The following is a 15,144-nucleotide window of genomic DNA, read 5'->3' on the forward strand; positions in this document are numbered from 1 at the left end:
ACATTGATTGATTGCCTCCCTCACGTGCCCTGACGGGGGCCAGGGATCGAGCCTGCAACCGAGGTCCATGCCCTTGGCCGGAATTGAAGCCGGGACCCTTCAGTCCGCAGGCCGATGCTCTAACCACTGACCCAAATGGGCCAGGGTGGAAGGGACATTTAAACCCAAACTGCAGGATGAATAAACATTGATTGTGACAGTTTCCTCCAGTACATTGGACTATCCTCGCATTTCCTAAGTTGGAATTCATGCGCTGGGGTAGGGATGGGACTGGGAGGGCAAAAATAATGGCATCATTTCTCCTTGGATGGGTGGAACACAAGCATGTGCCCATGGTGGTGCTGGCACTGGATGTTTTCTCAACAGACAGGCCCAGTGTACGGGGAGGACCGACACGTGGTCCTGGTGCCTTCCCACCTATAAAGATGGCAGGAGGTGCCCCCCTTTCCAGCTCACTTCTCTGTAAGGGGGCCCTCCCCAAGACCTTGAGCCGCTTTTTCCCACCTTAAGGGTCTTCTTCCCTCTCTTGCTTTCTACCCCTACTCTCCACAAGGCTTCCCTCCCCCTTCCTCACTAGACTTCTCCCAGTCACCTCCAGCCCAGCCTCCCACCTCAGCGTTTCCCAGGGGTCAGCTTGCTCTCTCTCCAGTTTCCTATTAATTTTGTGACCTGCTAAGGAGACATGACCCACAGTTTGAAAAGTGCTGACGAAGAGCCAGGCAAGGAGGTGGAGGCTGTGGTGCGGCTGGGGACAGGGTTTCAGAGGGAAGGAGGGCTGAAGCCCATGTCTTCAGTCAGAGCTGCAAAGCGCTGCTGGGTCTTGGTCTCCCAGAGGGAGTGAGGCAGGAACCTGGATCGAGCAGCCAGGAAGAAATTAGGCTCTGGAGCCAGACTGCCCTCGAGTGCGAGTCCTGGCTCTGGCTTTCGTTGGCTGTGTGGACATGAACTTGGACACAGTGATGTTTTTATAGCCATGGGCAGTGAATTCCCACACCAGCCACAGCAGGCATGGGGGGTGGGACTCCTGAGACTGCATTCTCAGGCCACCCCTGGGACCACCTGAGAAACTGGGAGGCCAGGTGTCCTGTGAATTGAGGCCCTGTCTACAAGATGACCAAAACCTACATATTCTAGGGGCCACCATTTTTGCCACCCAGTGAGAGGGGACGCAGAATTTAGGGGCTGAAAAATGCATGTCTATGCTGCGCCTTCTGAAAACTCAGTATTACCTGAGCAGGGCTGCTTTGAATTAACTTTCTGGTACCTACTTTATCAACCTAGCCTGGTATTTGTAGCCTGAAGGCTGGCCACTCCTACCCTAATAGCTCCCCCCACCCCTACCCCACCCAGTCTCAATGTAAGGCCCTAAAAGTGTTCCTGAGACACACGTTTGATCAGCTAACCTGGGCAAAGTCTACACTCATTACACCCCTTTGAGGCCCTGTTTTGTTAAGTTGGGAGGGCAGATTGACTTCCACACATATTGACTTTATATAGCCAGTAACTGTTTCTTTCAAGGGCCCCAGACAGCCCCACCACTCCCTTCATTATTCTGTTAATCATTCATGGACTTATTAATAAACATTTATGAACATTAATATTTCCTAGCTTAAAAAAAATCCACTCCTGCCAATGGTAGTCTGCTGATCAGTGATTCCTTCCCCTGAACACAAAGCCTTGACCCAGTTCCAGCCCAGAGGCCTTCGGAGAAATGAGACCACCTGCAGGCCAGCAGAGGAGGCAGAGCTGTCATCTCCCTGTCAGTCACATCACAAAGGCCCGCCCATGGGAGAGCAAGACATCGAGGCCCAGATGCTCGTAGACTCACTGAACAGTCATCCACAGAATATTACAGATGGAAAATTTTATTCTACCTTAGTAAAAGTGTTTGGGGTTCTTTTGGTTGAAAGTAGTAGAAATTCAACTTGAACTAGGTTGGGAAAGGAGGGATTGCATTATATTACTCATGGAATTACGAGAAGAGTAATTAATGAACGACAGTCCTGTCTCCATCTCTTCCCTCTGCTTCCCCATGGACTCCTGTCGTCCATGAGCAGAGAGCATATCAGCCCCCCAGATATACTTGCCCTTGGTTTAAGCCCCCTTTTCTCAGTTCTAGTTCCTAAATGCCAAGAAAGGGCTCTGGTTGCCAAACCCTGTCCTACCCGACAAAGGCCAGGAGTGGGGCTGCCTCATACCAACACAGCAGCTCCCACAGTTCCCGTGCATTTGGAGTGAAAGGGCAGTTTCTAGAACAAGGGGGTGTTACACAGACAAAACAGTAAGTGTGTATGCTGAGGGTCCCTAGACACTGTTCAGAATGCTCATTCTAAATTGTATTATTATAAAATAAATGAGTTTTACTGCCTTAGTTCATATTTCATACTTAGAAGTAAGGAGACATATGCCTAAGTTATACCATGGATTCCATCGGTAGCTGAGGTTTCTAAGCAATGGGTCAACGGGGTTGTTCTTAGCTTTTGAAAGCCTCTTTTGCTTTAGCCTCTATAAATATATTTCTACGTTAGGTCATCTTTCTTGTTTTTGAGAACACTTGTTGGTAAGTTTTAAATATGTTCAAGTTGCCTTATTTTGAGTAAAGTCATAAATTAAAATATTAAAAAATAAGAATTTTTATGAGCTTCAGACAGACTTATGCGAGAACTGATGTATCTGAAAGCTGAAGTACTTCAGAAACTAAATGCAGAAATATTTTAAAGTGAGATATAAAGCTTACAGAAGCATGGAACATATGAATGCATTATTTTACTCCCAAAACTTAGCATAACACTTCTACATATTAAAAAAATTATACTACTCTTGGGATGTATGATCCTCAGAAACTGTTGGTTCCTTTTTGTTGTTGTTGTTAATCCCTACCTGAGGATATTTTTCCCATTGATTTTTTTTTTTTTTTTTAGAGAGTGGAAGGGAGAGAGGAAGAGGGAGGGAAGGGGGGCAGGGAGAGAGAGAGAGAGAGGGAGAGAGAAACGTCGATGTGAGAGAGACAAATCAATTGGTGGCCTCCTGCACCCGTCCCTACCGGGCCCGGATCAAACCTGCAACCCAGGTATGTGCCCTTGACCGGGAATCAAACCCTCGACGCTTAGGTGTACAAGCCGATGCTCTAACCACTAAGCCACACCAGACAGGGCGAAACTATTGATTCTTAACCACATCTTCATTTAACTTAACAGCTTTTCCTCCAACTGCATTGCTGCCTACTGAAAAGCCACACTTTAGCCAGAGCCCCCTCTGGTGTCAGCAAGCTTTCCGATCTTCCTACCCACCAGTTGGGTATTATAAATTGAACCATACAATTTCTCTTTTTGTAGGTCATTTTGACCTGTTTTTATTGGATATTGGCAATTTTATATGGCTTAGCCTAACCTCATTTCCCTTGAACCCTCCATGGTCCTTTCTCTGGGTACGGCTGATAGCATTTATCTAGAACTGTCTCACCTGACCAGAGGCTGTAAACCCCCGAGGGTGGGGACTGCGGCCTGTGTCCCTTTGGGCCCTGCTCTCTCCGTCCCGGAGTAGATTCTGAATCCGTGTTTGCAGGGCGCGTGAAGTCAGAGGAGGCGTTGCCGCTGCCCTAACCTGCCGTGCGTTTCTTTCCAGCGGCCCACATGTGCAGCCTGCTGGAGCACAACTGTGCCCACTTCTGCATCAACACCCCTGGCTCGTACGTCTGCAGGTGCAAACAGGGCTACATCCTCAACGCGGACCAGACAACTTGCAGAAGTAAGATTGCTTTGCTGATGTCCACGCTGTCCTCCCCTCCTCCCCTTCTTTTACCTGGGCCCATTTAACTCATAGGTGGCCCCTCACCCGACCAAGTCGTCGCCACCCTAAGCATGGAAACACGGTTTTGTAATCCATATATTTTGTGTTGATCTCCACCCTCCCCCCACTCTGTCATCACAGCGCCTAGGCCAGAGTCGAGCACATAGTAGGCCATCAGGAAGAGTGTGGAAGATGGTTGGAGGCACCTTCTCAGAAATAGCCGCCTTGAACTCATAGCTGGTGTCTTTTACTTCCTAGGGGAAGCTGCCGAAAAGCCTTTCACCCCCCCCATCTCTATTAACGGTTCCCCGAGGAACTGTTTCCGTACGAGAGTCTCTTCTTGGAGCATGGTCTTGGGATGAGTTAGTGACACGGGCTGGGAATGACTGTTCGAGTTCTGTTTTAGACGTCCACCGGGATCCGCTTGCCTCGGAGAGGGACACTTGATAGGACTCCAGAAGAGGAAAGGGCAAACAGATAGGTGTCAATCGAATCCGCATTCTTTTTTGGCCAAGCCCCCCCACTAGGCAGTACTGGCATTTGTGCCCCCACGAGGTAATCCACCGCTTAGAGGAGAGAATTACTCAGATGCTGAGTGTTGTGCCCATAGGTTTTTTTCAAGTTGTAAATAAAGCCACTGCATTAGCCATAGACAAGCTACCAAAGCAAGAAAGACAGAGGGAGGCAGGCCCACCGGGAGGTAAATAAGACTGAGCTAGTCAGCCGGGTAGTCCCGCAGTGCGTAGCTGTCAGAGTGCCGCATCGTATGCGATTAAGCGTTAATGGGAACGGTTTGTACAAATGGCTGTAATTAGTGTCGCATTGATAGAGCCAAACTGCCTTTTCTTTTTGTATTCTCACTTTTCAGTTTCGGGGTTGAGAGTGGTTGGCTGGCAGCCTCCCTGCCCACACCCCTAAATTAGGGACATCTGCTTGACTCCTCTGTCTCTGTGGCTGTAGAAGCCCAAAGCCCTGGAACTCTGTGAAGCCCGGGGCCTCTGAGCTCTTCACCTCCTCTTAGACCCTAGGTCCCAGGTTGTTGAGTGCAGCCTGACCCCTCCTGACCTGCTGGAACCTCCAACCCTTCTTCAGTTTCCACAACAAAAATCACTCACCAGAGACTCATGAGTTTAGTAGAATTTACTGGACAACTAGGGTAGCCCAGGAGAGGTCGCCTCCCACACGGCTCAGCAAACCACCTGAACATCTTTTTAGGCACACCTCTATTCTCTTCGGGTCTTCTCTCTCGCCCTGCCACCCTGGCATCTTCAGGAACTTTTCCTCCCCGCTGAATTTCACAGAGGGCTCAGCCCCCTTGCTAACTCCCTTCCTGCCTTCCCTTCCTAGAAGTGCAGACATTCCTGTCCTTGTCTCCTGCCCAGCGATCTGCTGGGATCTGGGTGTCTGCCCATCTCCAACTTCTGTGGGCTGGCTTAGTTAAGCCAGAGGAATTTGAGACCCAGGAAATAAAAAAATAAAAAGTCTTCCCCTGATGCCATCAGCAAGGCCTTCCCCGCACACCAGGGTTTTCCAACCTCAGGCTCTGAGGCCCCCAGGCTCTTCCAAAGCGCTGGTCTGGCCTTGGCTCCCTCCTCTGTAGAAATGTGGCTGCAAAGAGCATGAAGCAGGAGCTGTCTGGGCTTCAGACAGACCGATGGAGGGACAAGGAGGCCCCGGGGGAAAAGGGAGGTGGAGCCAGGGGGTGGTTCAAGCTTCAGTAACTAGAATCACCCGAAGCCCCCCTCTGGGCCTCACCCCAGAGATTCAGAGTCAGCAGATCCCGAGCTGAGGACTCTGCATTTTCAATGAACTTCTGACATAGGTTGCCTCCACTCTTTGAGATTCATTGGCGTCGGGCAGTGAGATCGGAGGGAAGGGTGAGGGGGGCTTCTAGTTAAGGAGAAGGGATGGAGCTGGAGCCAGGGCTGAGCCGTCCAGTCTGACCCATCCCTCCAGTCACTGCAGCAGTTCAACTATCTTTACCATCAGCATCAGACCTAGTGTAATATGTACAATCATAAAGAGCAGTTCTCTCTCTCTCAGGAAAAGATAATAACTCTGTTGCTTGCCTGCCTGAAACTAGTATACCGGTGACCTTTCGGAAAGAACAATGTCTTTATAGTCCAGAGACCTGGGCTTGAATCCTGACGTTACCACTCACAGGCTGTGGCTGTCACCCTGAGCTGTTATTTAAACTCCTTGACTCAAGGTCCTCACCCATAAAAAATGGGAAGAGTGGTGACAAATGAAGACCTATCTCATTGATAAGTCCATGTTAGCCTATGGTTTTGGTCTGGGAGACAGTTAAAAGTTGTGCCAAGGGGAGGCCGGGCCATACTGATCTCTTGTTTATCAGTTGCTTGCAGGGAACTGTCCTTGCCAACCCTGAGAGAGACTCAGTGGACTTGGAGAGGAATGAGACGCAGCTATTTCCATTTTTGAGCATATAAGATGTGCTGGGCAGCATGCAAGTTACTGGAAATAAAATCATGAATAAACCAGCAATGCTCCCGCTCTCTTAGAGCTCACATTCCTGCATGAGAGCAAGTCAAATAAACGCTCAAGGTCACTGCCACCAAAAGTGATTGCAGCCCTTGCCCAGCCCAGTGTGCTGCACACAGTCAGGCCTAACTATAGCCTCTTTCTAAGTGCTTACCACGGGCCAGGCGCTCTCCGGAGTGCTTTTTATGTTATCTCATTTCATTCTCACAACAGCTCTTATAGTAGGTTTTGTCATTCTTGTTTTACAGATAAGGAAAATACGGTACAAAAGTAAAGGTTAGTTTACTCAAGGCCATACGGCTAGCAATGTGACCAAACCAGAATACATCTCCCGTTATGTGTGACTCTGTAGTCCTAGCTCTTAGCCACCATTTGATACTGTCCCATGATCCATGAGGGTCCCCAGATGGCAGCAGGGTAACCCCACAACCAGAGAAACTCCTCCAAGCCCAGGAGATGGGCAGGTTCAAAGGCTCACTGATCCCAGGGGAAATTCAGAACCAATTCACCAGAATTAATATTCAAATGATTGTCATCCCCGCACCAAGTCCACTACCAGCTGCTGTGATTTGTCATTGTACATAATGATTGTGAGAGTGCCTGCTAGGTGATTGCATTCACACACACACACACACACACACCCCATATCCGCCATTTCCTATCATACTCAGCCTGTGTGGAGAGAGGAGGCAGACATAGCTAACTCATGGCTTCTTCACATGGAAATGGACCTTGGCTGTCAGACTTTTAGCTCCCTCTCCCACATAACCCAGGAATTGTATTCCTTCCTGGTGTCCCAGATGGGCAGTGGTGCTTGTCCACCACCCTCCCTCCCCTGGGACACTGAGTCCTTGCAAAGCACCTGCATCCCTTCCTGGCAGCCTGGATCAGTGGTTGGGCTGAAATCCTGCTCTCCATAAGTCCCACCATTGATCATATTTCTGCCACCTGAAGCTATATACTAAAAAGTGTATTTCCTTTTCCAAATAAAAAGAGAAAGCCCTTTCATTATTGAAGAGTGTTATCTACCCCCATCCCCATTATTTTTCTCTTCTTCAGGGTAAGTGTAAAATACATCTTTTGGTGACCTGGTATCGGTTCTCTTCATTGTCCACATAACCCTTTTCTGGACATTAGTTGGTCAGTGGCTCAAAATGTGCCCTTCCATTCAAAGACCAGGTCAAGCATATGATTATTTCAATATGTGCGGAAAAAGCACTGGATAATACCCAACATTCATTCATTATAAAAACTTTCAGCAAACTAGGAATAAAGGGGAATTGCTCAACCTAATAGAAGGCATCTTTGAAAAAACCTACAGTCAATATCATACTCAAGACTGTGCTTGAGTATGACTAAATGCTTTCCTTCTAAGGTAAAGAACAAGTATGTCCACTCTCATTACTTCTATTCAACATTGTACTGGAGGTTCTAACTGAGATAACAGTGAAATGAAAGATTCCGGTCTATCTCCCCTTTGTTGGACCCCTTCCCCCAGTGTTTTGCAGGGGATAGACCAGTGGTTCCCTGAGGAGTGTGAAATTACAGCTTCCTGGTGAAGCTGCCCAAATGACATGCCTATAATGTCTGGCCTTTTTTTGTTCCTTTTCTATTATTAATAACTAGCTAATTACAACAGTATCACATTCATCCATCCATCCATCCATTTATTCATTCAATACTTATTGATTCCCTTCTATGGACCAAGCACTCTTATGGGTGGTGGGAGAAAAATCAGTGTTTCTCTTATATGTTTAAGACCTAAGAAACACTCAGATCTTGGCTTCCCTTGTGCTCCACACATGGGGAGCAAAATAGGAAATATGCATTTCGGTTGCAATTCTAATCAGTTCAGTCAATTCAGTGCACGTGGTTTTTATACCCGCAGAATTCGTTAGGAGACCACAGCAATAATCTCTGCTCTGGGGAGGAGTTTATGACATAAGATGGGGGCTAACTTCAGAGAAGAAACCTGGTTTTGAGGGAAAACTGGTGACTGTGGGAAGGAGCCCACACAAGTGGTTGGGTGCAGCTGGAGATGAAGGATTGGAGTTCACGGAAATGCCTGGCTGGATGTGCTTGACGGTGTTAACAGACCCTGCAAATGGATGAAATCTTGGAGGGAGGAAGGGAGTGTGGAAAGGGCAGCCCACATTCAGATTGTGGAGCACACAGCCTCAGAGTAAACACTGAGACTGCCCCAAGCAGAAGCAGAGACCTGTTGAGTGGAGGAGACTCGGTCATGGGGCTCCCTCTTAGCCCTGGCTGCTGGGCCCAGGAATGTGGACATCATGCGATGCACTGTGCTCACCCTCTGGCTGTGCCAGGGTGCAGGGTTTAAAGTGGGGGGAGGGTAATCTGGATGAGTAGGGCCTCGTGGGAGAACGGAGCTGACTGACGTGAGTGGAGAAATCCCAGCTGTGAAAGAATTATTACTCAGCAGGAGACGTGAGTTTGAACCTTGTAGAGCTTCTGTGCTTTCTTATTTCCACAGGCACCTAGACAAGTGGTTCTCAAAGAAGCTTCAACTTTGTGGGGAAACCCGTTGAAAAGTCAAATTCCTAGGCCCTACCCTAGACTCCGGGTGGGACTTAGGAATGTGTGTTTTAACAAGCCCTCTAGGGGATTCTGAGGGAAGCTCAAGTTTGAAAACTACTGACCTACATGTTTTAAAGTAGACCTCTCCCTGGGATCCCACCCAATAGGACGTTTATACTAAGGATGTGATGCCGTGACAGCCTTGGAAACAGCAAAGCTCTCTGCAAGAGTAGGGCGTTACCCGTTCACATTTATTATTTGGATCAACCAAATTTGGCCACATTTACTTATGTTTTAAGGCTTTAGTGTGGGGTCCCCCATTTTCCATTCTCAAAAGAAAACTAAAATCTCGATAGTGAACAGGAGAACTGATTGGAAAAGAATTAAACCGTCGGGGAAAAGAAGGCCATGAGCACAGCTGGGTTTCGCCTGAAGGACAGGTTTGCTTTTCTCCGGACAGTGGGCTTGTTCTGTTTCTCCCAGCGTAGAAGCCCAAGGCTGATGATTCACATTTACCGTTGAAAGCCTTTAAATCCAACTGAGGCTGTCAAAATAAGATGAGTGCTTTCAGACATGACAAAAGAAAGGAGCCGTTCCCCAAAACGCAGACTTGGGTTTTGCTCGCGTTTGTGGAGCCGTACCCCTGACCGAGCTTTGGAGTATGAGCAGGTTGGAAACCCCAGTGTTTCCCACAAGGGTGAAATAACAGCCCTACTAATACATTTCTCTCCTCTCTTGCTGTGATAGATAATTTCTTATTTTTGCATTTCAGGGTAAGTAACAGCAGGCGCTATAAAAAAGTGGAATGTGCCTTTAAAGTTGTTCATTTCTCTTTAACTCCAAAGGAGAGATTAAACTGTCACTGGTGTCAACAGCATGCAATGTGGCTTGTCTAAAATACTGAAAAGTCAGTAAAAGCCCTTCAATTTCACCCAGGGTGAGGTCAGCCACAGTGGCCACAGGCTTTGTCCCGTGTTCCTTGTCTAGTGTCACCAGATGCAAGTTTTCCAAATTCTCGGGACCCAGGCACTACGCCAGGGATTCAAGATCACGAAGGAAGGAAGGCACTTAAATCTACGGTGCATGAGAGAGCCTGGGGTCACACTGAGGATGGACTTGAGCACAACTTTGGGCTCCTAGTTATCAAACCCTGGCTGATTTACTTCACCTGGGAAGACTGAGCAGACACAGTTAACATCCCTCCTAAAATTCTCCAGGAACTAAGAGAAACAAGCAGATTTTGCCAACTCTCGGCTCTGTGCTAAGGATTGCCCTCCGGCGAGGCACTGCTGGAGTCTGGTGAGATCTTTTGTTATAAAATTCAAAATATCCTACTTTGCTCTATCAGATCAATTCAGAATAGAACTCACAGACCAAAACTTAGTCAAAGATACATGACATTATTTAAAGAAGTCAGAATCTGACGTCCATGTGTAGGGTTTTCATAGGCACCCAATAAAGTGACACTAATTAGAACTGTGATGTAGGCAAAATTTGGGGTGAGGTTCACTTCTCCTCCACGCTTAACTAGGCCCACGCCACCAAGACCTTTCTTTACCCCAGTCTAAGAAGGAAGGAGGCTAATGTCTGCCGAGTACCTACCACCTGCCCGGTGCTATATTACCTCGTTTAGCCCTGCAGTAAGATGTTCTCGCCACTTAATTATTTAACCTCTGTGAAAATTAAATCTTATAGAAATCACCCAGCTCCAGAGGCAGTGTTCTTTCACTGATGTGATCACCTCACTCTCACCCTGCCTAAGGAAACATAACTTCCCATTATCTCCTTGTTTACACTAAGTGTTAAATAGTGTGGTCGGAAGGCGATCTCACTGAAAAGATTATTTTGTATGTGACCTGAAAAAGTAGGGACCAAGGGACTTGAACCTCACAGGACTCTAGGAACACTCTAGAGTCAGGGGGAGGCAAGGGGCTAGGCCTTTGCTACTCTTCATTCGGCCCATGAGCACTAATGGAGCACCAACTGCATGCACCAGGCCATGGAGCTAGGCTCTGGGGAACCCAAACTGGGGCAGGCCCAGCTCACGGGCCAGTGGAGCAGGCAGACTGTGGGCAGGTCCTTCCAGTACCATGGGGATAATGCAGAGGCACAAGAGTGGAGCCTTGCGTATGGTGCTAGGGAGTCAGAGGAAGGAGCCCCGCCAACCTGCAGAAGGCTTCCTGGAGGAGGTGACGTTGGACCGACGCCGCGATCCATGAGTGGGGGTCACCAGGTAAAGGTGATCTGGAAGGGTGACGGGAACTCAATCCAGTGCTCTGCCGCCCCCATGGTTTTATCGCCCTTCCGTGAACTCCTCCCAGGCTGTGAGAAAAAGCAACTCAGTTTTGAAAAGCATAAGCAATCCTCCAAAAACATCTGCGTTTGTTTCTGATAGAAGTGGCCACTGCCAAAAAACAACAGTTGTTTTGTCAGAACCTAGTCTGTATTTATTCCTTTGTCTTTGTTTAATTAAACTTATTCCCCGGTGGTTTCCATTGGGACAGTACAGATCACTAGTGGCCGTAAATCCCCAACATTCTGGAAATAGTATGAAGGGACAACTGGCAAGCGTGCTGTTTGTGGGACTGGCCTGGGCAGTCGAAGGACACCCAGGGCACCAGCCACTGCTTTGCCCACCTCTCTGTGTCCAGCAGGACCCTGCCTAACACTGGTTAGGGAGGAGCAGTGGGAGTACAGTTATGAACCCAAGCTGTCCTCCTTGCTGGGAAATAATGTCATCAGCTCAGCCTGTTTCTGCAGAGGAGAGTCTGAAGCAGTGACCGACTGCAAATGCCTTTGACCTTTCCAGTCTCTGATATCGTCTTAGTTCCACTGCAGCGATGCATCCCTGTGGTGCACCCTCACCTTGCACTTGGGTACATAGCCAGGGCTCAGTGCTCTGTGGACATATGATGAATATTTGACCAAAACAGGACTGTCCGCTAATAACCGTACATCCGTGTCTCCCTAGGAAATTTCGTTACCTCCCTAAGCTCCCCTGGCTTCCCATTCTCCTCACGTTACTGGGATGAATACGTAAAGGGCAAAGAGGATTTTCAAAGATCCTTCCAGTAGACACACGAAATGAGAAGTATGTCCAAAGGGACAAGTGCAAACGCTGCCTGTGATAACTCACAGCTCCCTCAGAATGTTTTCAGAGCACTTTCAGTGACATGGGAAATAAAAACTGATGTGGATTTTAAATTAATGCATCTAACACAGGCGAATGGTTTCACCTTTGAGAAACGTGTATCTGTCCTCCCCAGAATGTTAACAGCGGCTGCCTCTGGGTGGTGGGATCGCGTGTGGGGGGCTCACGGGTGGGTTGTCTTTTATAGATTGTTGTGTTTTCCAGATTCCCCGCTGTGGTCACGTATCAGTGCTCGCGCCGTTTTCCAGTTTTCCCGGCAGGCGCTGTGCGGTTGCCCGGTGCGCCTGGGCCGCGGCGGGCCTTGGAGCTGTGCTCTAATGGCGTGCCTCTGCCCCAGTCCAGGACCTGTGCGCCGCCGAGGACCACGGCTGTGAGCAGCTGTGCGTGAACGTGCTGGGCTCCTTCGTCTGCCAGTGCTACCGGGGCTACGCCCTGGCCCAGGACGGGAAAGCGTGTGTGGGTGAGTGCTCCCCCGGCCTTGCCTAGGGAGGGAGGGGAGGCCCACGTGCCCAGCTGCTCTCCTGTGAGGTTTTTTAAAAATATGTTCTTATTGATTTTTAGAGAGAGAGGAAGGGAGAGGGAGGGAGAGGGAGAGAGAAACATCGATGAGAGAAACATCAACAATCTGCAGCCTCCTGCACGCTCCCTACTGGGGGTCGAGCCCGAAATATATACACGTGCCTACCTCAGAACATTTTGTTATTGTTCAACAAAATAGATCACACTATCTTTCTTCCCTTACCTGTTGTTAAATGAGTGGGCACTTTAGATGCTACATGGTCAGAAGCAGACCAGGCCATTGGGAGTAAAACCAGTGGCTGAGCTTCAGGAAACAGGGTGAGGGTGTCTGGTAGCTTAGGTTGAGGGGAGGGACCAGGAGAGCTCGGAGCCTGTGAGGGTGACAGTGAGTAGATGGGACAGGGACAGTGAGGGCCATGGCTGGGGCAAGGAGGTCGGCCTTGGCCCTTAGGAAACTGGAGGGCATGGGGAACCCAGTTCTCTGAGTGTTGCCAAATAATTGCCTGATTGTCCCTATGTAGTAGAGAACCTTTGTGTCTCGAAGGGCTTTGCTGTGACTTCTGGAATTTGACATTTATTGAAGAGCAGCGAGCAGGAAAGTAGATGCTGCGGTTGCCAGGGAGCTGTTGTGGGCTGTGTTCCTTGGAGATGGAATGTGTCTTGCTGCGGCTATCAGCCTGTGAGAATGTCTGCCTTTCCTCGGAGGGGCCGTCCCCGCCGAAGGGTGGCAACGGGAGCGACTGCGACGCAGGTCTCCCCCACCAGGTGTTCCTGCCATCCTCCGCCTCAGCCAGGAGTCAGACCCGTCAGAGGCTGGGAGTGAGATGGTGACGCCATCGTGGGCCTCCGTTGCCGGTGGCCTCGGTTAGGGAGACTGAACTAGTTCTCAGAAGGTCGGTTGCTGCTCAGTGGGACTGTGCTGAGTGCAAAGCAACTGACAGCGGTGACGGAGGCTACAGAAGGGACATCCTGGTGGCTCGGGCGGGGAAGATCTGGCCAAGGAAGGAAGGGCAGCAATTGGACAGACGTCCGAGGCAAGAGGGGACATGAGGGACCGTGATGCTGTGGAGGTGGCAGTGCTCCCAAAGTTTGGGGGCTGAGGCTGGGCTAGGAGGGGCAGGCCTTGCTCCTGGGAGCTGGGAGCTCAGGGAGAGACTCACAGAGAGAACGACTTGGGAGCTAATCAGACAGCCTAACCCGAGAATGTCGATCTGAAGGGGCTTGTCAAAGATGCAGACCCCCAGCTATCCGACTCAGAGCAGGAAATCGAGAGGAGATCGAAGGCTGGGAAGGACCCTGGAATAATTCCATTAGCAGCTGGTCCGGGTGGCCTGTATGTAGATGGCCAGGGAACATTAAGAAGGTGGTGACCATAAATCCCCGTTAATCCAGGACGATCCCAGTTTATGCTGGTTGGCTTGGTTCTCAGTAGCACTCCCTCTCACTTTCTGGGGGGCTTCAGTTTGACATTAAGTTACATGATCGCGCTAGTTAAGGCTCAGCTTGACTTAAACAGTTGAGGAGACCAGCTCTGTTGAAGCAGAGAGTCCCTGCAGGTGTGAGGTGGGAGATTAAGTTCAAGATACTAGGAGCAACCAGACTGTTCAGGGCTTTGAAAACCAGGCAGTTTGGAATTTACCTCTGAAAAAGAGCTGCTGAAGGACTTGCATTTTGGAGTGACAAATGCAAAACCTCATCTTAGGAAACTTAAGCTTGTGGTAAACTGCAGGATGGGTTCCAGGAGGAAGATGGTGAGGAATGGAAAGGCCAGGGGGACACTATGGTCGAGAGCCCGAGTTGGAGCAGCGACTGGGGGAACAGAGGGATGGAGTCAAGGGTGAAAGAAGGTGCTGTAGGTAGAGGGGGGAGGAAGAGTTGCTAATGACTGCCGGGCTTGAACTTCCATGATGCTGAGAGTGATGGTGACAGGGATGGGGGAGTGACGGGAACAGGTTTTCAGAAAAAATAGTAGTTTTAGACAAGGTGAGTCTGAAACCAAGGTGGGTCACCAATAGGGACAAGTCAAGAGGGAGCAGAAAACAGCACTCGGAGAGGTTAGAACCATGATGCAGTCAGGAAGCAGTGCAGTCCATTTCTCTCTAAATTTTAATTTCCATCTGTTCCTCATTTTAAATGTTTATGTGTTTTTGGTTGTTTTGAAGGCATCTGGACCTTCAATACAGTGAGACCTGGGCTCAAATCCAGTTCTGCTATTGCTGGTCATGTGTCTTGGCATAAATCATTTAATTTCTGCAGTTTTCTCATCCATGTGTAGAGCAGGGGATTTTGTGGGATTAGATAAGATAGTGAGTGAAGTTCCTAATACACACTGGGCAATTTATTATTATTATTATTACTGTTACTACTTCTACTACACAAATTATTATAATTTCCTGCATATCTGAAGTGTGGGGTGAGTAGAGAGTGAAGGTCTGAGCCTTGGGCTGTAGCCAGATGTAGGGAGCAACAGGGCAAAGTGGGGGCAGGAAAAATATCCATGAAGGAACAGCCTGAGGTGGGAGGGGAGTGAAGGAAGAGGGAACCAGAAGAGTCACGGAGGAGGTGGCAGAGTGTTTCTAGGCCAGGTCGCTATTAATGTCATGCCCCAGCGAGGCCAAATGGACAGAACTCAGAAAGCCATCAAC

At 49.0% G+C, this 15,144-nt stretch overlaps 1 protein-coding gene across 2 annotated transcripts in view; it reads left to right on the forward strand.

Moving 5' to 3' along the window:
• Positions 1-15,144, forward strand: part of MATN2 (matrilin 2) — a 77,610-nt gene that overhangs the window by 31,527 nt on the left and 30,939 nt on the right. For both annotated transcript variants that reach the window (XM_081116985.1, XM_081116984.1), the window contains exons 4-5: positions 3,625-3,747; positions 12,318-12,440. In XM_081116985.1, the coding sequence (XP_080973111.1) occupies positions 3,625-3,747; positions 12,318-12,440 (246 nt within the window). The remainder of the gene's footprint in view (positions 1-3,624; positions 3,748-12,317; positions 12,441-15,144) is intronic.

Source organism: Miniopterus schreibersii, assembly GCF_964146895.1.
Source record: "Miniopterus schreibersii genome assembly, chromosome: 17".
NCBI classification, from domain to species: domain Eukaryota; kingdom Metazoa; phylum Chordata; class Mammalia; order Chiroptera; family Miniopteridae; genus Miniopterus; species Miniopterus schreibersii.